The 17,493-nt window shown below is 43.3% G+C and overlaps 1 protein-coding gene and 1 pseudogene across 1 annotated transcript; one reads left to right on the top strand and one right to left on the bottom strand.

Annotated features, from left to right (window-relative positions):
- The first annotated feature begins 414 nt into the window (after positions 1 to 414).
- Positions 415 to 1,456, top strand: LOC149996082 (replication factor C subunit 5 pseudogene; annotated as a pseudogene).
- A 2,753-nt stretch (positions 1,457 to 4,209) lies between these two features.
- RGCC (regulator of cell cycle) lies at positions 4,210 to 15,514 on the bottom strand. The gene is made up of 4 exons (XM_090258297.1): positions 15,223 to 15,514; positions 7,904 to 8,011; positions 5,800 to 5,862; positions 4,210 to 4,611 (listed from the first exon to the last, which is right to left on the bottom strand). Exons 1-4 carry the CDS (start codon positions 15,497 to 15,499, stop codon positions 4,604 to 4,606), a joined length of 456 nt encoding a protein of 151 aa, XP_090114423.1. The 5' UTR covers positions 15,500 to 15,514; the 3' UTR covers positions 4,210 to 4,603.
- Positions 15,515 to 17,493: the final 1,979 nt, after the last annotated feature.

Raw genomic sequence — 17,493 nt, 5'->3', positions numbered from 1 at the left:
AGTCCAGACATAAACCCATACATTTATAGCCAAAAGATCTGCAAGAAAGGCACCAACACAGTTCAATGGGGAAAAAATAGTCTTTTCAATAAATACTGCTATGCCAACTGGATAGTATTTACATACAAAGGAATGAAGTTGGTGCTATTTGCAACAAAATGGATAGATCTTGAAAGTATTATGCTTACTGAAATAAGTCACATGGAAAAGACAAGAATATGATTTTACTCATATGTGGGATATAAAACAGAAAGCAATAAATGAACAAACAAAAACAACAATAAAAAACTTATTGACATAGACAACAAGCAGGATGGTGGTTGTGGTTACCAAAAGAAAGGGGGGGTGATATTTGTGCAGACCCCTGGGAGGCTTGACCACTCCAACAGATCCAGACACCTTCATCACCCTGCCATGGAAACCTCAGCGCACAAGCAGCAGCAGCAGCCCTTGGTGTCCAAGATCAGGAACCTGCCCTGGGTTGAAAAATACTGGCCACAGACACTGAATGATCTCATTTCTCATCAGGACATTTTGAGTACCATTCAAAAATTTATCAGTGAAGACCGATTGCCACATCTACTTCTCTATGGTCCTCCAGGGACAGGAAAGACATCTACCACTAGCCTGTGCAAAACAGCTGTACAAAGAATTTGGCTCCATGTCTTGGAGCTGAATGCTTCAGATGACTGAGGAATAGATATTGTTCAGGGACCAATCCTGAGCTTTGCCAACCCAAGGACAATATTTAAGAAAGGCTTTAAATTAGTGATACTGGATGAAGCTGATGCCATGACTCAAGATGTCCAGAATGCCTTGAGGAGAGTGATTGAGAAATTTACTGAAAATACCAGATTTTGCCTCATCTGTAACTATCTGTCAAAGATCATCCCTGCCTTGCAGTCCCATTGTACAAAATTCCAATTCGGTCCCCTGACTCCTGAACTCACGGTTCCACGCCTGGAACATGTTATAGGAAAAGAGAATGTTGATATAAGTGAAGACAGGATGAAAGCACTTGTGACTCTTTCCAGTGGAGATATGTGATAGGCTCTGAACATTTTGCAGAGCACCAATATGGCCTTTGGGAAAGTGACAGAGGAGACTGTCTACACCAGCACAGGGCACCTGCTCAAGTCAGACGTCGCCAACATGCTGGACTGGATGTTGAATCAAGACTTCACCATGGCCTACAGAAATATTATGGAGTTGAAGACTCTGAAGGGGTTGGCATTACATGGTATTCTGACAGAGATCCACTTGTTTGTGCCTAGAGTTGACTTTACATCTTCAGTTTGAATACATTTATTGATCAAAGTGGCAGAAATTGAGTATAGATTTTCTGTTGGCACCAATGAGAAGATTCAGCTAAGTTCCCTTATTGCAGCTTTTCAAGTCACCAGAGACCTGATTGTCACAGAGGCCTAGGTGCTGACTGAGGACCATTTGCTGCAACTCTAAGTCCCAGCAGTGATGATGGAACAGGGGATTTGGTTATGGGATGAAGCCACAATCACCCCAAGTCTTGGAAAATTCTTGTTCCAGGCATGAGTGGGCAGACATATAAAAAGTACCTTGTTTGTGGCTGTCTGGAGCATAAATGTACAAAACAATTTTAACATACAGCTGTCTTACTGCACTGCCCACTTGTGATTCATAAGGAGAAAAAAGCAAACACCTTTATTTCAACCTTCAGTTTTTTACCCTTTAGTTGCTTGGATGACAGGAAGTTAGCCTACCCATTTCATTTTGGACAGTAAAGCTTTCAAATCTACAGGGCCCAAATCTATCCAACTCAAGATAAACAGAACGTCTCCAGAATAAAGTATAATTTGTAATGTTGCCCGTGTATCTACTTTTAGGGTAGATGTTAAAGGATTTCTGGCCAAAACTATTATACTCATAAAATGGACTCATTGCTCTTACTTTTAAAAAAAAAAGAAAGAAAGAAAGGGATGTGAGGGGAAGTTGAAGAGGGTAAAGAGGGTCAAATATATGGTGACTGAAGGAGACTAAACTTCGGGTGATGAGCATACAATGTAACATAAAGGTAATGTATTATAATATTATATACTTGAAATTTATATAATCTTATTAGCCAATGTCACCCAAGAAGTTTAATATTAAAAAAGAATGGAGTTGGCCCTGGCTGGGTGGCTCAGTTGGATGGTGCATCATCCCATACCAAAAGGTTGTTGGTTCAATCCCTGGCCCAGGCACATACCTAGGTTGCGGGCTTAATCTCCCTTAGGGGTATACATGGGAGGCAACTGAGTGATGTTTCTCTCTCATATCAATGCTTCTCTCTCTCTCTCCCTTTTCCCCTTTCTCCAGAATCAATAAACATATTTTGGGTGAGAATTTAAAAAATAAAAATCAATAAATAATTTAAAAATAATGAAATTGGATCCCTACCTCACACTGTATGCACATATTAATTCAAAGTACATTGTAAATCTAAATGTGAGATTTGTATAATGTAAGAGCTGTATAAGTTTATAAAACTCTTAAAAGAAAACATACAAGTAATTGTTTGTGACCTTGAATTAGGCAATGGTTTCTTACATATGAACTAAAAGCACAAGTAAGAAAAGAAAAAATAAGTAAATTGGACTTCACTAAAGTTTAGAACTTTTGTGCTTCAAAGGATGAAATAGAAGAAAATATTTGCAGATCATAGGTCTTATAAGGGTCTTGTATATAGAATACATAGAAAACTTCTTCAACTCAACAATAATAAAGACAATCTAACTAAAAAGTGGGTAAAGGATTTGAATAGGTATTTCTCTAAAGATCTACAAATGGCCAATAAGTACATGAATAGATGCTCGACATCATTAGCTATTGGTGAAACGCATATTAAAACCACAATAAGATACAACTTTTCACCCACTAGGATCACTATATTTAAAAAGACAGACAATAACAAGTGTTGACAAGGATGAAGAGAAATTGGAATGCTTATATATTGCTAGTGGGAATGTAAAATGATGAAGCTACTATAGAAAAGTTAAACATAGGGTTATCATATGACCTAGGAATTCTACTCCTTGTTTTATACCCAATAGAAATTAAAATACATATCTACACACACACAAAATATGGTATATCCATACAGTGGATTATTATTCAATCATAAAAAGGACTGAAGTATTGATTCATGTACAACATGGATGGACCCTGCAAACAATATGGTAAGGGAAAGAAGCTAGACACAAAAGACCACATATTGTATTATTCCATTCATATGAAATATCCAGCATACACAAATCCATAAACACAGAATTAGATAGTGGTGATGGTTGCACAACTCTTTAAATATACTAAAAATCACTGATTTTTAAACTTTAAAAAGATGAATATCAGAGTATGTGAATTATATCTCAATAAAGAGATCAAGAAAATGTATGGGTTCAACCCAAAAGCTTTCCCAGAAACTTGGAGAAAAGAAAAATGTTTTTAAAAGACAATTTAATTTCCCAATGTCCTTAAAAAAAAAATCAAATATCATAGTTCTTTTGAAAATATAAATAAAACTATAAGTAGCTAAGTTTTGGATTTGAGTACTATAAGAACATAAGAGTTTAACTTGATTTGATTATCAAAGTGATACCTAGTTATTTTAGAGGTTTTTAAATAGAAAACCAGAAATAAGAAAATTATGAACTTTCCTGTTTTATACCTCTCCCCATCCTCCAAAAAAGGCAGATGGGGGTAGGGGATGAGCACTGGCTTCTACATACAAACCCCCACTATGAAAGACCTTGCATCTGGCCCCTCTGGCCCCACTGAAGCCAGCTAAACATCAAGGCCAGCGCCATCAAATCTTCCTTAGCACAGAGATTTATAAGAGCATCATCATTTTTAAGTCTTCCAGCTGCCCAAACACTCCCTCTTTTTAAGTCTTGGATTGAATGAAAATGATATTGCCCTTAAATTGGAGGAGAGGAGAACAGAGATAGAAGTGAAACCAAACTACCATCAAAACTGCAATCTCGAAATTAAAATTTTCCATTAATCATATGTCAATATTTCCCTCTAGAGTGCAGAAATGAGTTTCAGAGTATCACTTCATGTTTACCATCCTATTGTCTAGTACAACTGACAACATTCAAGGTCCTTGTTATAAGTCATGAAGCATGTATTCCCACTAGAATAGTATTTAAATGGCAATATGTTGAAAGAAATAAAAAATGAAAGGTTACAAAATAGAGACTCCAGTTCAAATTTTATTTGCATACAAAAATATATTATACTGAGAAAAGCATATCACTGTTTCCAACTATATATAATTACAAATATTTTCATAAAAGCACTTTAAATTACAGGAAAGCTATGTTTTAAGAGAAAATACGATATTAGCATGTGTGGTGTGTTCTAATATGCTGCAAGCAGGTAAAAAAAGAAGTCAGTTTCACTGTTGAAATTGACCAGAGATGAGCCCGAAGGCTAGTTTTAGGACCAGCCTGAGAATGGCCTGGTGGTAGGTGAGTGCGCATCTCTGTTCCCTCTGGCAGCAAATTCTGGAACTGATTTTACCAGGTCCTCAGAGCTTTCTGAAGCTTCTCCTTTATGATGAAAGGACCCAGAACTTCTCCCTTTCTCACATACCTGTAAATAGGATAGACAAGGTTATCCACTCACAAAGGTTTACAATTCCTATGCTCAACCACCATCTCAGACATGCATCAAAGCAACAAACTTAATGGCAGGCTTCCCACATAATGTGTATCAGATTAACTGGTATGACTGGCCAGCCCTCTGCAATTTCTATGAAGTAGGCAGGCTTGTATGTGGGTCTAATATAAACTGAGCTGCAATTATAAAAATATCTGTTAAAACAGGCCCTGATCTTCTGATGTAGGATAGCACAGTATGTAAGAAAATGGGCCATCAAATCTGCAGGCAGAGACCACACAGGCCTTTCCACCAAATATTCAGGTCTGTCTGAAATAGTGTTAACAAGTTATTTTTAAACCAACTCTTTCATAGAAAAAGTAAGGGGCTAGGACAAAATGCTCCAAGCCTGCTCTGTGACCCAACGAAGCCCCCCAAGAGTAGAAGTGTTGAAACGTTTATATCCAAAGCTCTAGCTGGTCCTTCTTGCTCTTGCAATCCTGTCCATTTGAAACAGAGTGTGTAGATTGAGTCTCCCATGCCTTCTTCTAGACTCCCCCTTGCAGTTATGATCAGATATCTTCAATTTACAACATATTTGGTCACACAAAATGGGTTATCATTGTGTAATGGTCAAATGGAAAATCAGGTATCACATACTTACTACAGGTCTTTCATTAATTGAGGTGGATCTTTGGTTACAAGGTCTCCCCAAGCCAATTTTCTCTCTTGGGACCCAACCCTCTGGAAGTCTGACCTCACCAAGCCCCTGGATCTATCCTGGGAAAATTTCCCTGGCCCATGGGATGGAACCCTCTAGCTTGTCAGCATAATGCTTGCACAGCAATCAGCTAATTTCTTCTGTGAAAAGCCTGGCAGGCATTGTGAAGGTAAAGCTCCAATCTTGCTCTAACAACTATACTACTTTACTCTCCATTTCTCAAACAAAATGCCATTGTTGGCTGGTGGTCTGTTCTCGCTGTTTGAACAGGCACACAGTCTACTTTAAGGCAAACTGATCCTTGTGATTTCTTTCTGAGCCACTAGGGTTCTGTTTGGGAACCTAAAGAGGCCTTATGGTGTAACTTCCTGCCCCCAGGCAAGTTGGTAAACATTACAGCACTTTATCAGAAGTGTCGGTTAGTTTTCTGTTTGATTTTTTAATACCATGCATGTACTCACTTGCTAATGCTCTGTCAAGATCAGCAATAAAGTCTTCTAGCTCTTTTGTGTCTCCTAGTTTGGCTGAAAAACAACAGCAGGAGTTCAATTTCCCCGTATCAGAGATAGCTGATGCCTCCCGCATTTTCCACGATTTATACAACCCTGTTTTGCATCTCTGTATCTTCAGAGATGTTGGTGAAGAGTGTCCTGTACCAACCCCAAGTGTCTCTCCAATGTTTACTTACAGTCGACTCAGAAACTTACTCTGAAGAGTAGCTTAAATGTTTCTTTCATCCCTCCCACCCACCCCAGCAATTTTGAAGAAGAATCTCCCTTCTAGGCCCTCAAAGTTTGGGGAGGAGAAACTGGGTTGGGGAGGGCGGGCGAGGGGTGGGGGTGAGGAGCAAGGAAGGAAGATAAAAGGTTTCGATATTTTTTTTTTATTATATAGGACTTGAGTTATCAGTCAAAAATATTCAGTAAGCATGGCCTGTGTGAAATGGAATCCCAGGTCCTGTGACTCCTGCCGCACTTCCCTCTCTGACACTTCCTCGCTTCCTCGTTTGTGCTGCCACCTTAGGCCCCACAGCGTCCCTCCAGTGGGAAATGCCTGGAGAGTGGCTGCTTTGATCAGAGTGGTACAGGGCAGGCAACAGAGGCTTCTCTCACCCCTCCCAGGTGCCAGCAGGAGGTAACGAGTCTTTACCCTGATTTTGTTCCCTCTACATCCTGAGATACATAGTTTTTTCTGCATATCTTGCTTTTTTCTGTAGAGTTCATCATTTGTACCTTCTCTGAAATGCATTATTGGATATTTGTATTAATCCCTGCTAGTTACAAATGGCTTATTGTTCCTAGCTCTTAAAGTCAATTTGCCAGTAGGGCTTTGTTCCCCTCTTTAATTCCCACCTCTTGAGGATCAGGTAGCAGATCTGGGCATGCTTTAAACCACTTTCTAGACTGCTCTGTCTTTCTGAATTCAACAGATCAGTTACAGACGGAGGGCTAGACAATGGCGGAGTCCCTAGCGGCTGCTAATATTGCTGTGCTGAGAGAATTTTTAAATGTCTCTTTTGAAAAAGAGGGAAATTCTGCCTTAAGCCAAAGTGAGAAAAGTGATGGAATCTTCATATTTTTTTAACTATGCTCCATTTTTATTACATTCTGCAACTATTCCAGCAAGTATAATGTTTCTTAAGAAATAAATAAATAAAACTCCTTTTGTCTTCAAAAGGACCCAGTTCACTATAACAGAACATTCAGCTCTCTAGCTGGAGAAACTTCACTAGTTTAAAATAAATAAATAAATAAGAAGAATAAACTGTTCATACATCTTTAAAAATTTCTAGGTCTATTAATATCACAGCACAGACAGGCTGGAGCTACTATTCTGAATTATGTTAGATCATCACTTGTCTCATAATGATGACCCATTTAATTGCTAAATTGGTAATCTGAAGTCATTGGTTAAATAATTTATGCAATAAAAAGGATCCTACTTTCTGCAAAGCCTAACTGCTGAGTTTTAAATTCTAGACCCAACCAGTTAGGGAGAGCACTATCCTCTGGCATGGTCCCGAGGCCACCGCAGGAGAGAAAGCAGAATCTAGAGTCTACAAGCTTTCTTCCTCTCTGTGAATTCGGTTTTTGTACCACCATCCACACACATCCCCCACAGTCCCATCTCCTGGCATAGTATCTGATTTCATTTTCAGACTGACCAAAATCCTGAAGGAAAAACCCCCAACAAATTCTGCCCTGGTTGGTGTGGCTCAGTGGATTAAGCACCGGCCTGTGAACAGAAGGGTTACCAATTTGATTCCTGGTCCGGGCACACGCGTGCGTTGCTGGCCAGGTCTCCGGTTGGGGACATATGAGAGGCAACATTTCTCTCACACATAGCTGTTTCTCTACCTTTCTTTCTCCCTGCCTGCCCCTTTGTATAAAAAATAAATTTAAAAAATAACAAATTCCATTTCATACTGTATTGTACTAAGATAGTAGTCATCTACTCACTTCATATTTGGGAAAGACTGATTAAGGATAAGGAGGAAGAGAGAAGACAGTGAGAAGGGGAAGGGAATAAGGAAGAAAAAAACCCAACTCCAACTAATGAATTCACCTTTCCGAGGAGTGACAGTGGGAGAGAGCAGAGCTGGGGTGGAGTCTGTTGGAGAATTCAGTTTTTCATCACTGAAGCTGAAGCTGTTCCTATAAAGTGAATCTGCACCTTTTAGGAGAGAAAACATCTCATCAGAAAAGGTTGTCAGTCTACAGTCTGTTGATAACCAACAAGTTTATCTCCAGAAGAAGCAAAAGATGTTTCTAGTAAAGAAAACAGGTTGATTTCTAGATTTTATGTTTATGGCCCAAAATGATGTGAGACAGGACAGTGTGCTTGTGCATGTGTGTGAGTGGGTGTCTCCATTCATACACACCAAAGGCAGGGTGTAATGGAGTTATCATGACCAAACCAGCCATCTCTGCAATGCACAGCAGCCCACTGCCCAGGTGTCTGACCAACACCAGACTGATTTGGTATCTTAGACATAGAGAATTATCTTTCCTAAAAAAATTTCCTTTCTGCCGTCTGAACCCCCTAAAATATAAACACAAGGCTGGATCTCATGACTTCATAATGTCCCCTGCCTATTCAAAAGAGAATCTTTGTCATGTGCCTACACTCTGGGGATAAGGTAGAGGGTCAAAGATAACAATTTCTCCTCCTGTAGCTTGTCTGTTAGAGACACTTCAGGCTATTTCATTGTCATACCCACAAAGACTAGAGCGACAGCAAGGCAAAGTCCCAGAAGCAGGGCTGTACTGGAAGCCAAGGAAACCACTCAGCTACTAAGTAAGCATTTGAGTGCCTTGGAGCAAGATAGTATCTCTGGGCCTCAGCTTACTCATCAATAAAATGGGAAGATGGACTAAATAATCCCTAAAGCCCTTTCCAGCTCTTAAGTTCTGAGATTCTATTTCTCTGACTCTTGCCAAGGGAGAGGAAACCAGGCCACAGGCAGCCCAGCCATTTGGCTGTGACAAGGAGAGCTGCAGCTGGCTGAGCTGCACCAGCGCAGTGGGCTCAAAGGCAGAGCAGACAGCGGAAGCAGGATGTGGCCACTGAAGTCACAAGGTAGCAGTCTTCCTGGTTAAAACAAAACACAAAGCCAGCCACAGCTATAGCAGAGATGAGCTCAGGAAAGGCTCTTCAGGTGAGAGAGGGAAGCTGAATCATGAGGGCCTGGCCAGCCTCCACTTCTCCATGAGACTCACTCACCTAATCCAACTACCTCCAGGCCAGGAGGAGGCAAAACATCCTCCTTTGGTCCCCTTAACTAAGAATGAACATGACTAAGTTAAAAAGATATGCCCAACAGAATTACTTTCATCCCTAAATGCCTGATACATACTCTTAGGTACCTCACCTGGCTCCCTTTCCTCCCACCCTCTTCTGCCAGGTGGTCCAGCGCCACCTTGTCTTCCAAGCCTATACACCCAGCTTACCCACTTTCCCAAACACACTCAACCTTCACAACTTTTTTTCCCTTAAAAGGTCTAGCTCACCCCATCATTTTTCAGGGCTTTGCTGATGAACACCTACTGAGATCCAAAACACTGAACCTCTCACATTTCCCCAAAAATATATTCCTCAGATTACAGGTCCTTTGAAAAGAAGAACTGTGTGATCAACTAAGTTTGGGAAACACTGAGCACCCTTGGAGATTCCTATTGTGCATTTCCACTTTAACATCCCTGGGATGTCTTGGGATAAAGAAAGTCCTCTTTCCCAAGCTTACTTGGTCATGGGACACTTTTTTGTGGCACCCCTGTTAATATTTCTCAGGACCCTTGTACTCAGTGAAACTCAGCTTGGGAAGCTCCTCCTGTTTGCCTTGTCGGCAAGTTCACCTTTAGAGCAGTCTGGATTTTCTCAAGGGAAAGTCTTTCTCCTACATACAGAAAAGTAGTTGTGTTCACTGCAGCCCATACAGTGGGGTGTTACTATTTATCACCATGCAATGGTCAGGAGAATCACCATAAATTTGTTGGGGGAAAATGATGCAAGACTTAGGGGCAGGAAAGTCACAGAGGGCCCTGGAGAGGCAGGCCTCGTGCCCAGACTCCTGAGCCAGAGGAAGGAACACAAGGTCTTTGGCACATTATCTTTGGCTCCAAAGGACATCTGAGAGCTTCACCCCCATCTTTGGCCCAGAGTGCCAAAGCCAGAGACTCACTGGCCCAGATCTCAGTAGCCACACCTCTGTTCTCTATCTCCCAGAGACAGTTGGCCCTGGAGAGCCAGTTTCTCTACCACACCTTATTCTACCCTACCCTGCACCATAGGCCCTCGCCCTGACTTTGGAATTTCATCTCTCTTCTGCTCCAACTCTCCAGCAATTTTACATCCACATATACTCATCCTTTAGAAGGGGAAAAACACATGCATATACACATGTTAGAGCACATTCTAGCTCACGGATACACCTTGATGCCTCTCTCTTTCCAAGAATTCCTGTGCACAATCTGGGCCTAACTTGACTCCAGGCTCCAAAACGTTCAACCATCAAAAGGAAATGAACCCCAGCTTCCTTGAGCCAAAACTGTCCCAGAGTTTAGTTCCACCCTGTGATAATATTCTACAAATGTCATTCATGAAAAAGATGAAAAGGACAACCTCGAGAGCCCCAAAGATACTGTGGGCCCAGCAGAAGCTGCCACCATACAAATGTGGGATAAGAGACCGTGTGAAAGCTGGATGACCCTGTGCTAATCACGACACCTCTGAGCCTTAGTTTCTTCTTTTGCAAAAGGAGATAATAACTTAGGTGCTCCACGTATGACACCTATGGTTTTCACAATCTTATTCTAAAGTTCTTGGCAAAATGGAGGATGGAATACCCAAGAGAAGAAAGGTCACCACAGAGAATAATCAGAATCAAGATTTTGGGCCCAGGCTTCCTCCTCTTCTTCAAATAGTAGCAAAATTCTTAAGAGAAGTTTATCTTCAGTGATGCCCTAGAACAAACCCCCCAAGAACAAACCACCTACACAGAAGTAACTCAAGCTCTAGATCTCTCTTTACCCTTTATCCAATAAAATTTCATATTACAGATTTTTATTAAGCACCTTCAATGAACAAGATCTCATGCTAGGCATTGTGGTAAATTAAAAGGTGAGGAAAGCCTGACTTCTTGCTCTCTTCACTCCCCCTGAACGCTATTAACAGTCAGTTAGTCAAATAAAATGACAGCAATGTGTCACTGGCTGATAGTATTATTGCCCCACCCAGATATCAGGTGTTATTAACTTATTAACAGGGGCTTAAGAGACACATAACAGCGATAATTTGGGGAACTTTGGCAGGAGGCATTAGATATTTTAAAGCCTTACACCTACTTTAATCAGCTCTAAAGCCCATTTCACAAGCAATTGAAAGCCCCATTAAAACGTCCTTGGCAAGTCAACTTAGTGTGCTTGAAGCCAGGAACCTCAAATTCAGGGACCAAGTTTTCTAAGACAGTCATAAGATATGTAAGCACATTGAATACACAAACATCCAACTTTAGGAGCACCAGCAGAGCCTAGGAAACTCAGCTGCAAAAACAGAGGCTTGTTTAAAAGGTAGATGTGCTTTTTTAGTTTAGGGGTGGGGAGGGAGGTAATTTAGGGTTAGCACCAACATGTGCTAGTCCAGAGGGAAGTAAAACCACAGACAGTGAACCTTGTCCAGAGCTCCTGTAAATATAGAACAATTCCACACGTTTAAAGCAAGCAAACTATAGTAATTAACTGAGGAAAAGAAAGCCTTGGACCTGTTTCCCTTTTGCCACAGGGAATGGGGGATGGTGAATCTCCTCCTCAAAAATCTAAATGCTGACAGCCTCACTAAAAGTGGGATAGAATAAGAAAGAGCCCTTTTCTCAGTTCCACCACTGTTGTCTCAGCTTCCCTTCTGAGACTGCTCAGTCCCTCCAGCCACCTCTCCAGGTGGCCTTCAGAGTGAGACCTGTCATCCACTGGAAATTCCTAACCCAGTACTAGGGCAACCTAGGGCTCTTAACTCCCCATTCTTTCATGATTTGAACAAGTTCCGATTCTAGTCTCAGTGGCTCCTATGCTCAATCAGCCCATATGCTACGCATTATGCTGGCACCCAGGATCTATAAGGTTTCCTCTCCCAGGGCCAGGCTGGAATAGCCTAGGCGATGATGTACAGGCATTCTAGGTCTTGTTCATGCCAAGGAAGCTGGTTGCTCATCCTGCAATATCATAATAGCCCTAGCATATACAGTAAACTTCAGACCTTAAACACATTCGAGAAGGCATGTTGTGCATTTAGAATTCTGAAAACATTGACAGAACAATATAGTTTTTAAAATAAGTTTAAACCAAAGATATTTGAAATTCCTGAAGCACCTCTGAGGATCAAGTTTGAACCACACTACATAGCTCCTAACTACACTGCCTTTTACTGTTGAAGTTAAAACGACTCCCACTGTGGTGCCTGAGATCACCTGTCAGAACCAAAGTAGGGAAAAGGAACAAGCCTATTTTGATCAACTCCATTTGAATGCTACACTTAATGTGAGGTTATCTTGCAATTTTTTTGGTCCTCTTCACATCTTAGAACTCCATAAGTGGAAACAGGAAAGAGTATTTCCTTATTAAATATCCATTCTTCTCTCCTATCTAAGTAACTTGCTTCTTTGGGTGGTAGAAGAAATGTCTATTTTTTTCCTATGGATGCAAGTAAACCTACATTTTTTTTTTAATGAGAAAAGGAACGGTTCTTCAAAAATCAGGAATGCAGTGGGAACATCTTCAGAGCAATACAACTATAGGGGTCAAGTGAAAACCAAGGTAACCTTGGTTTAGAATTTCATAAGTTAACATTTTCATGCAAGATACTGGCTTCAATGTGTATGTGATCTATGTGACATAGCATGATATATGCATGTTAATGTTTCCTTGAAAGCATTAAACAGAGCAAATGTTTCTTCCTAATCATGAGCTATGGATATTTCTAATTGCTTTATTTAATAGCATCCATTCAATTTACAGCTAGAGACACTGAAGCCCACTCATTGCCCAGGGTCCTGACAGCACTCAGCGTGGGCTCCACTGCCCCAGCTAGATGACTACTACTTGAAAGATACACCTTCAAACACAACCACCATTGCTAAATGAGCATGTGATCTGGGTCCAACAGGACTTCAAGTCTATTCCTGAGGACTTGGCTCCCATTCCAGCCAGCAATCCACTGTGACAGAGCAAGGTCTTAGGGAGTGAGCCCATGTGGTTCTGCTAACTTATAGAATTGTGGTAGTGATCATGTAAGATAACACATTTAAGGTACAGCAAAGAGATCACTAATAGTAAGAACTAATAAGTAATGGTAATCACAGTAAGGACTTGGCAAAAGTGACCTTCTCCTATGATCATCATCCCTTTTGATGGACTAAATGCAGTAGGACCTACCTCTCTCAAGCACTCTCTTGCACAGAAAAACATTAAACAGACAAATCAGACAAAAGAGTATGACAAATGTCTGTGCTCAATTCTTGGTGGCAATTAAGATATACATATTATACTTCCCTAAGAAATTACTATTTAGATATACACTGCTTCAGCCAAGACTATTTCTGAGCAGTCTTATGAGGTACAAACTACACATTTGTCAGACCAATGTCATCAGAATTGCCTTTATATCCTCCCCATTACTTCTCTAAACACCAAACTAAGGTTTAACTTAACAGTTAACAACAAAAGCAGAAAGCAAAATATACCTACATACCTTAAGAACAACTACAGATTATTTCAAATACCCCCCCAAAACCATCCAGAATGTTTCAAGTGCCTTCTCCTTGAAACCTCTGAAAACAGATCTGAGATCCAAAATCCTACCCAGAGGGAGCTGCAATCACCCATGAATGGACACTCAGACCCTATTCCAGTCAAATACAGCTGTGGTTTAGAAAGAAGCTGTTCTTGCAATAGAGCAGTGCTAGATAGGCTGCCCAGTTCTCTTTCCTGTGGGGGAGAGAATGTGTCCACCATGAATAACTTGCTCCATTACCCAGTAGAAGGAGATATATTTCAGTTTGGCCACAGATATCGAGAACAATTTCAAAAGTTTTTAGATTTCTCTTTGAAATTAAAAATAAGCAGCCTGGTCATTAGCCACAAAGTCCAAAAATACAAAACAGAAAATTAACAGCACGCTATTACATTCCCTTTCTCCTCAAAGCTGCAATTAGGTCTAACCCTTGGGCAAGGCTGCCAAACAAAAGTCAGCTGGAATTCAGGTTTCTGACTCATACCCTGAAGGGTAGTGAGTGCCCTTTATCCCTTTTCAGGAGGACAGCTCATGTTTAAGTCTAGGACTGAACCTTTGCCCTATTACAAGGAAGAACTTCAGATTTCAGAAGAAGAGAATTACAAGGAAAGGTTATTGCTTTATCTCCAGAGTTGAGAACTGCAAAGGGAGTGGCATTTATGCTTGGAGCCATCTAGGGAGTGAAGTCTCAAGAATAACCCAGAATAGTTCAAATTCACTTTGAAAAATAATACGTAATCCAGGATTTGACACCAACAATCGTTTAATACTGAAAAGTTACCAAATTCGCTGTTTTGACACCTAAACAGATCCATAATCCTTACAGAACATCTGAGTTCCTGGTTGTTTAGGACAGAGAGACCCTGGAAGTCACCAGGAAGCACCTCTGTGCTCATCTGCTCTCTGGCTCCCTGTCCAGTCCAAGTGGGGAGTCAAAGCCAGCACTCCCTCCGCAGACCTGCCTGAAGGAAGAGGGGCACTTCCTAAAACACTTGCACTCAGCAGTGTCAGGGAGTCTTTCAAAACTGTATGTAATGGAGCAGCAAGTCTGGGAGCTCAGGGCCAAAAGAAAATGCAAGAAGTTATTTCAAAAATCCCAAGAACAGGGGTTTATGAAATCTTTTCTGCTTTCACAAATGTTTCAGTATTGTGCCCTCCCGTGTTCCCTCCCACCCCCATTCCTGTGGCACTTGCTACCCATCCTCTGAAAAGTTATTGCGGAGAGGGGAGAGAAGGGGGAAAAGAAAGAAGGAAAGGGAGCTGTGGAAAGGCTTGAGTCCCAGGAGTCCTGTCTGGTTGAGGCAGGACAAGCTGCTTAAACCTTGACTCGTGACACCTGCGGGTGGTAGGTGGACTAGCTTGACCTCGAGAGCCTTCCCGTGACTGTCACCAGTTTCTTGGCCCAGGCTGCTGGGTCTACCACCCTGGCGACTCAACTCTCCCAGCATCCCAGAGACTGTTTTGAGCTGTAGGGCTTACTTCGCTGGGCCCCGCCCACCCCAGGGTTTACACATATACAAACCGAAGCCCCTGCGTTTTAGCGGACGGGTATGGGGAGTCTCCACGGTTCTGGGCACCTTCCCTGGTGGAGACATACTTACTCTCAGAGTCGCTGAAGCCGCTGCTGTCGCTAACACTAGCGCTACTCCGCCGCTTCATGCGCTCCAGATGCTCCTCGTAGTGGAAGTGGCGCTCGTGGAAAGGCGATGCGAAATCGGCCAGCACCGCGTCAAACTCGCACAGCGCGTCCGTCAGGTCCCCAGTGGCCGTGGAGTCCAAGACTGGGGCTGGGAGCAGGGACCATGGGCTCAGATGAAGCGGACGGGGCGGTCGACCCGCCTGGAGGGGGCCTCCACCATTCCTGAGGATAACTAACATTCACTGTGCGCTTGGCAAGTGACAGCCACGTGGTCGCTGTGCTTGATTCTTATCTTTTAATACTTAACCACCGCTTGGAGCCGGATCTATGATCATGCCCATTTCAGGGATAATGAAACTGATCCTCCAGCGGGTAAAGCTGTAGGCCAAAGGTCACCCAGCTAATAGAGCGGAACTCTTTCCCACGCGCTGCCGGTTGTGTGTCCCCACGCTCGCTCCACCGGGGGCGTGTGCGAACCCGGTCGCGGTGGGAAAATTGAGTCAGGATGCGCCCGATGAGTGTCGGCCTCGGATCCCCACCCCTGAGTGGGGAGAGAAGCTGAACCCACCAGGGGCAGGTTCCCCCAGTGTGGATGGAGGGGAAGTAGAATGTAAAGGGACGAGGCGGCATCGCCCTTCTTTCCCCGGCCCACCTCCACCTGTGGACCCAGGGCTTTAAGGGGACCCCCACTCACCTGCTGCCGAGGCAGCCGCTGGGCTGTCCTGCGCTGTGGGCGGCTTCATAGGCGGGCTCAGCCAGGGGGACTCAGCCCGGTGCGCGAGGCGAAGGTCCTGCGAGGTGCTGGCCCGGGAACAGTGGGACGCTCGCAGTGAGGCAGCGATGCTCCGTAGCTCGCCGTCCCACTCTGCCTGTCACCTCCGCTGGGCAGCGCTACCGCCGCGCCTCTCCGAGCAAGGTCCGCCAGGCGCACACTTTCACCAGCTGCAGCCACCGCAGCCCCGGCATCTTATAGTCGCTGGTGGAGGCGGGGCTGGGCGGGGCCTCAGCGTGGATCCCAGACTCTGCTCGGGGACGCCCCTGTCCCCAGACACCTCCCTCGCTAAGCGCCCGCCAGGGAACCGCAGTGACTAGGAGTGGCCGGAGCCCGGGTTACAGCCCTAAATATTTACCCACCGCTTTCCCCGCGGCCCCTAACAACACAACTTACGAAAATGTCTTTGTTATCACCAGAGCCCCAAAGAGTTTACCCTTGGGCTGGAGCTCCTCTGCTTCCTGCCGTGTGCCTTGAACCTACTCCAGCCTCGGTTTTCTCATGTGTGGAATGGAAATGCTGAGCCTCCCAGGTTTACTACGAAGAATAAAGTAGCCGAAAGCCTTGGGAGGCCCAGAGTCTCCCATGCGTCCCACTCCACTCCCTCAAGGGAATTAAGAGTTATGTGTGGAGAGGGTGGAAAAAAGAGGGACAGAAGCCGATGGAGACCACGAGTTTACGAACCTTAATTGCTCCCAGCCCGAAGCCTGGGGCCTGACTACAGTCCTAGGCGTCCCCCCCCCCCGCCCCCCCAGCCCCGACTTTATTCGGGAAGGTCTTGTTAGCAGAAGAAATGACTGCGTAGGTGCAGAGTACCTCTTGTGCTCCCCTAAACGGTGGTTTCTCGCAACAGGTGGCTATTTAAATGTAAAGCAATTAAAATAGAATTAAATGAAAAGTTCAGTCTCTCAGTCGCACTAGACACATATCAAGTACTCAACAACTATCGTCGCTAAAGGTTCTACTGGAACTCGCTGCTAGGGTCTCTGGCCTCAGGGAGAAGCGAGGCACCTTATCCTGGTTATCAAGGGCCGCCAAAGTCAGGTCATGGCATGCACCATTTACAGCTCCAAAGCAACTCTGAGGGGTGGAATTACTGCTTCTGTTTTACAGGTAAGGAAACTGAGGCGCAGAGAGGTCGTAGCCTGCCAGTTGATAGTGATGGAAAGGCAGCCCCTGTCTGGTTTCAGAGCTGCTTTGGGCTTTCCCACACCTTGCCTTCTTACACAGTGTAAGATGAAGAACTAAGCAGACAGGAGGAAGAGGCTTCACATAAGGAAGCAGACAACCCAGGTCCTTAAAGCAACAAGGCAAGGTATGTGATTTTTTTTTTTTTTTAATCCTCACCCAAGGATATGTTTATTGATTTTAGAGAGGAAGTGTGAGAGAGAAACATCGATTGGTTGCCTTCCCTAGGCATCTCAATCCAGGATAAAACCCACAACCTTTTGGTGTATGGGA

The sequence above is a fragment of the Furipterus horrens genome, unplaced genomic scaffold (assembly GCF_987537825.1).
Source record: "Furipterus horrens unplaced genomic scaffold, mFurHor1.1.pri manual_scaffold_12, whole genome shotgun sequence".
Lineage (NCBI taxonomy): Eukaryota > Metazoa > Chordata > Mammalia > Chiroptera > Furipteridae > Furipterus > Furipterus horrens.
This window is presented reverse-complemented; position numbering and strand designations above follow the sequence as displayed.

Excerpts from the sequence above, each read along its gene's own strand:
- RGCC (XM_090258297.1), bottom strand. The coding sequence starts at position 15,499 with ATGTTAGTTATCCTCAGGAATGGTGGAGGCCCCCTCCAGGCGGGTCGA. Across the intron at positions 8,012-15,222 it reads CGGCTTCAGCGACTCTGAGA|GTGCAGATTCACTTTATAGG; the intron begins GTAAGTATGTCT and ends CTCTCCTAAAAG. Across the intron at positions 5,863-7,903 it reads CACTGTCACTCCTCGGAAAG|CCAAACTAGGAGACACAAAA; the intron begins GTGAATTCATTA and ends GTTGTTTTTCAG.